Raw genomic sequence first — 5,175 nt, 5'->3', positions numbered from 1 at the left:
TAAACAACTTACAACAAATTCTAGTTACAATTAAATATGGCATTTTAAAATTATATATGTTTGTCAATAAACAACATGTCCTAGGAAAGTGATATAAATAATTATAATATCTATAGTTTTGGGTTAACAGAATCACAGATATAAGTTATAATTCATATAGAAAGTATGTCACACGAGGACAAATAAAGGTTATGGGTAAACAAAATTAACACAGTAACGAAACACACAAGAAGTTGAATATATGTGTCTTGTTCTGAGAAAACTGGGCATAATGCATGTGCGTAAAGTGCCGTCCCAGAATAGCATGTGCAGTCCGCACAGACTAATCAGGGACGCCACTTTCTGCCTAAACTTAATTTTCGGTAAGGAGGGACTTCCTTGAAACTTAAAATACCATAAAAGCGGAAAATGTCGTCCCTGATTAGCTTGTGCGGACTGCACAGGCGAATCTGGGACGACACTTTACGCACATGCAGTATGCCCAGTTTTCTCAGAACAAGACACATATGATTGGTGTGAACATGTCGAAGTTGATACATACGCGAAGGATATCTCCAAACCCACTGTGATGTGATTTAAATCGAATTGCTCAATCTTTACACACAACTTTCAATACAGATTCATATTACAATTATTTTTTACAAATGAGGCTCATGTTTAGGTTTTTTTGGTAAAAATACTAATATTTTAAAATGTTTTATGGACATGTTCTCATTACTCAGTCAAGATCGAACGAAATTCAAGCTTATTTTATCTAATATATTTTAAATTCTAGTTGAAGTCTCTCTTTCGAAACAGTTGATACAGTATGACACGTGTAGTTTTTTAACAAAAGCCTATTTTAATGTTCAAGGTTTGATCTTATTATTTTTTTAATCCACAATCACAATTTGAGGAAATGGCGATTTGCCATGCGCAGTGTGTGAAAGTAAAAGTAAAACTTCATGTATACACGCGAAATATTGCCCAAAATACAAAATGACTTATTTTCACGAGTACAGTCAAGTTACATCACCATCTTAATCGTCATTCGGTATAAAAAATGCAGTATGATATACCGGTACATGTAATTGCATTGCAATTTACAAACATGTTTAAATAAAAAAGAACTTGTGTTATTAAAAAGCTGCCTGACTGAATATATTGTCACAATAATAACATGACATGAATGATTTCATTGACTGCATTCTCGTGTATGATATTTCATCTATTTATTGCAGGCAATGTCGTCATTTTATCAGCATTTAAAAAAACAATTCTTACACAATTTGTACTTCAAGGTCATTGCATGGAATTTTCACGTCAGCATTAAAACAAATGTTAATTGTTCTTAATAATACCATATGACATTTGTGGGAACGATAGTAAAATGTCTTTCTCGTGTTTGTTATTAACATAGCGCATGGATTACGATTACAATTGTAATAATGCGGTCTAATGATCTTTCTTCTCATTGCAATATACAACGTTTGATTTTGTAAAAGCTTTTTAAAATATAAACATTGTCATGTACCGTTAGTGAAATATTTATGATTAAATGTAATACACACCAGTGAGTCAGTATGGTAAAAAACAAAATATTAGTCTCTTTAATTTGTATTTAACTTATGCCCATTTTCTTCAACATTATGTAATGAAAGTGTACCTGTATGTTTATTAGACGACCCCCAAAATTGAAATGTTTTGTAGACCACAATGACGGAATTTACCCATGCAAACATCACGCAAGTGATTGACGTGTTGTAATTCAAGAAACTAGGAAGCGCAATATAAACAATGTGATCAAAGTACAATTAGTAAAAGTCCACTTATTTTTGTAAATATGATATACCATTTATAGATAATGATTGATTATATGCAGTTGTACAATATTGGATAAAATCAATTTGTATATATCCTTGCCACACATTGTCTGTTACTTTAAGAAAACAAGCAATTGTGAATGTAAGACAGTAAAGTTATTATTAACATTAGTAGTCTGACCCCATTGACCAAGTCAATAACCAAACAACTTTAAGTTGCAAAATCGCCCGTTCTATTTATAGACATGTATCACCTACCACAAATAGCTATTTTACCTCATTTATAGTTGGTTTAAATATGCATGGACACTTTTGCTAGATGTGTATCAAACACCTATCCCAAACTGCTATTCTACTTCCTATTTGGTTGGTTGAAATTTTCACAAGCAAGCTCGTCAGTCTCATTTGCTGAACGCCAGATGATCATACCAACACGCTGTTCGCTCAACATGGTCCGCCAGTTCATGTGTATATCGCTATGTGCGCTCATGGTGGTCGGTGCACGTGGTGGAAGTAAGAGGCCGGCCGGAAGTGTGGCGTTCGAACAGCCGACGGCGGATGTGGAACCGTTCAGTGACGTCACCGTTCTCAACGACGCGGACTTCACAAAATATCAAGGTTTGTGTCTATTTTATTTTTGGTTACAGTATAAGGGGAACATTCATATGATTGAAGGTACGAGGCGCTTAAAGAAGTTTTAAACCTGTACAAGTCGAAACAGGTACATAGCGTAGATTAAAACATATAAAAGACTGCAGAGTGTTCATAAATGCGGAAAAATTCGAACCTCAGGATCTTTTTTAGAAAAACTATTTCACTTACTTGTAAATAAATTTAATTTCACTGTTATATAGATGTAGAATATTAGGGGTGTTTCCATTAATTTAAATAATATAGTGTTGCAGAAATATATGGTGGTATAGGTGGGACTTCTTTTGTTTTTCAAATGCTTACCCGAGCGCATAAAAATTGTTCACGAGCGCACGTGAACGTAAGACTACATGGCTTCGAGTGCTGCACACGATGTCACTCATTGACAGTCATTGCACGTGTAAAGTCGTTCACATTTACAGACTCACATGTGCGTACGCGAAGAAAAATATTTCGGTTGTCACATCTATGTCTTAAAATAAATTTGCAGTTAAATAGTGGTTAGAGTAATGAAATCCTTGTTTTATACATGTATAAAAAGAAATGAACACATGTATGCGGTCGTTTCGCTCTTATAACTAAATTGAATGGTATGTCCACCGTTGGTTTGAACGGAGAAATGAATCTAAAATATGTGAATACATATAGATTTAATCATTTCAAGCGGATGCGCAGCATTCGCGTATGGTTGACTTTATTGAATCCCGAAGACTTGAATAAGCATGTAAATAGAAAAATAGATCTAAATCCAATACTGTGATCGCACCACGCCATCGAACCATGGTGAAACAGAATTCATCCCGGAATATTTTAACTTTACAGTACGGTTAGTAGACCTAATACATGTATAACATTTCATTCGCATTATGCATGCAAAACGATATACAACTATAACTAACACTTTTCTTTTTACAAAAAGACTGTGATGAAATCCTCGCTTCCGGTTCCTACAAGGAGGCGGGGGCGTACCGGATCTACCTTAACCAGTCGGAACCCATCGTGGTGAGCGTGAAAAGGGCTTGTTAACAGAAATGTGTTTATGTTGAAGCTCTACCTTCAAAAAATTACTATTATTTAAGCATCTGAACGAAAGATGTATTTAGGTTTTAGTATAATTAGGAAAACGCATATAAAGAAAAATGTTGTTCTCTCCGAGACTTGAGCCCCGGTCTTCAGCATAAAAAGTCTAATGTCTTAACCACTCGGTGATCCATGCCATGCAAAGGAACATTTTTTCATTTCTGAATAGTGAAATGTAAGACGTTATATCACTACACGATCAAAGGTTGTCTCTTATTTATTTACAGGTTTTCTGCTCATTCGAATCTGGAGCCGCCAGCTATGGGATACTGGTGCAGAAGTTCGGCACGGTGAGCTTCGTACAGAACTTTTATAACTACGAGCGAGGCTTTGGGAACATCGCGACAGGGGACGGCTGGTTGGGGCTGGCGAATATCAAAGCGCTGACAGACGCAGGTACGTACTGTCGGTTCACAAATTTGCATCTTGCCCAACATTTAACTTTAAAAAACACATTACTGTTCAGGAACTTTAAACATAAATTACATATGTTAGCGATTGGATATTTTACCATTGGGAAATATTTTTTAACAAACTTTATACGGTTCACGGTCATTTATACATGATAAAAAGTCGACTCAAGTAAATAGCTGCTTTAACCTCGACTACCAAAGACAGGGGTCATGTTTATGTCTTGTGCAAGATCGATGGCAAACATGGGAAAACGAGATAATTATGTTTACACTATGATGAAATTATGATTACCTAAGTGTTTAATTTTCCTTGTTACATTTTATTTTTGCTAATAAAACAATCCATTTCGACTGTAGAAATGAGCCTTCCAATTTTACAGATACATGTTCTGTATTTCTTTCCGGATCGAAGGTTACAACACGCTCACGGTTACGATGCAAGACTGCAACCTAAACGTCAGAACCATCGTCTACCGCCACTTCTCGCTGGGACCCGCCTCTTCGTGATACACCCTCTACATCAACAGCTACGCTTCTGGTAACGTACTTCCGGATGACTTCTCTTTCAACAACGGCATGTCTTTCGCTACCATAGACGCACCGGATGCGCACAGCTGCGCGCTGAGCATTCGCGGTGGCTGGTGGTACAACTACTGCACGTACACGCTCCCCACTTGAAGATACTACCAGCCGTTCGGGTCCTACACTCCGCCCGTATCTATGTACGACGGTCTGTTCTACAAAGACTGGTACGGCTTCGGCTACTCGCTCAAGTACTTCAGCATGACTCTGTCCAGTTTCTAGGCGACCGATTTCAGTATCCTGTCAGCAATTTCCTCCTGTGTTGATATCGTCTGCATTTCCCAATGTTATAGTTATCGTTAGGGTAGCTATCAATACACATTATTTACAGATCGTTGGGTATTTGTATTCATGCTTCATCTTTTATGCTCAAGTAATCTTATGACAAGTTTTTTTACTTCCTTGAAAATCTAACCACTGTTTATTGTGAAAACAATGGAAACTGTTGCAAAACTTGCCATCATCAATCTTTTCATGTATACGTACATATGAATATAGATATTTCTGTGCAAAATTGCCAACGTCGTATTTTGTAAAGCAAATGAGGCAGAACTTTTAATATTCAAATAACTTAATACACAACTTCCTGCACAAGTTTTCCATATCCTGGTTGTATCACGAAATGTTGTGCTGTACACCTATTTTAA

General features: G+C 36.4%; 1 protein-coding gene across 1 annotated transcript; it reads left to right on the top strand.

Moving 5' to 3' along the window:
* The first annotated feature begins 2,109 nt into the window (after positions 1-2,109).
* LOC127850678 (fibrinogen-like protein 1) lies at positions 2,110-4,917 on the top strand. The gene is made up of 4 exons (XM_052383879.1): positions 2,110-2,420; positions 3,373-3,455; positions 3,761-3,929; positions 4,359-4,917. Exons 1-4 carry the CDS (start codon positions 2,222-2,224, stop codon positions 4,451-4,453), a joined length of 546 nt encoding a protein of 181 aa, XP_052239839.1. The 5' UTR covers positions 2,110-2,221; the 3' UTR covers positions 4,454-4,917.
* Positions 4,918-5,175: the final 258 nt, after the last annotated feature.

Source organism: Dreissena polymorpha, chromosome 11 (assembly GCF_020536995.1).
Source record: "Dreissena polymorpha isolate Duluth1 chromosome 11, UMN_Dpol_1.0, whole genome shotgun sequence".
Classification (NCBI taxonomy): Eukaryota; Metazoa; Mollusca; class Bivalvia; order Myida; family Dreissenidae; genus Dreissena; species Dreissena polymorpha.
This window is presented reverse-complemented; position numbering and strand designations above follow the sequence as displayed.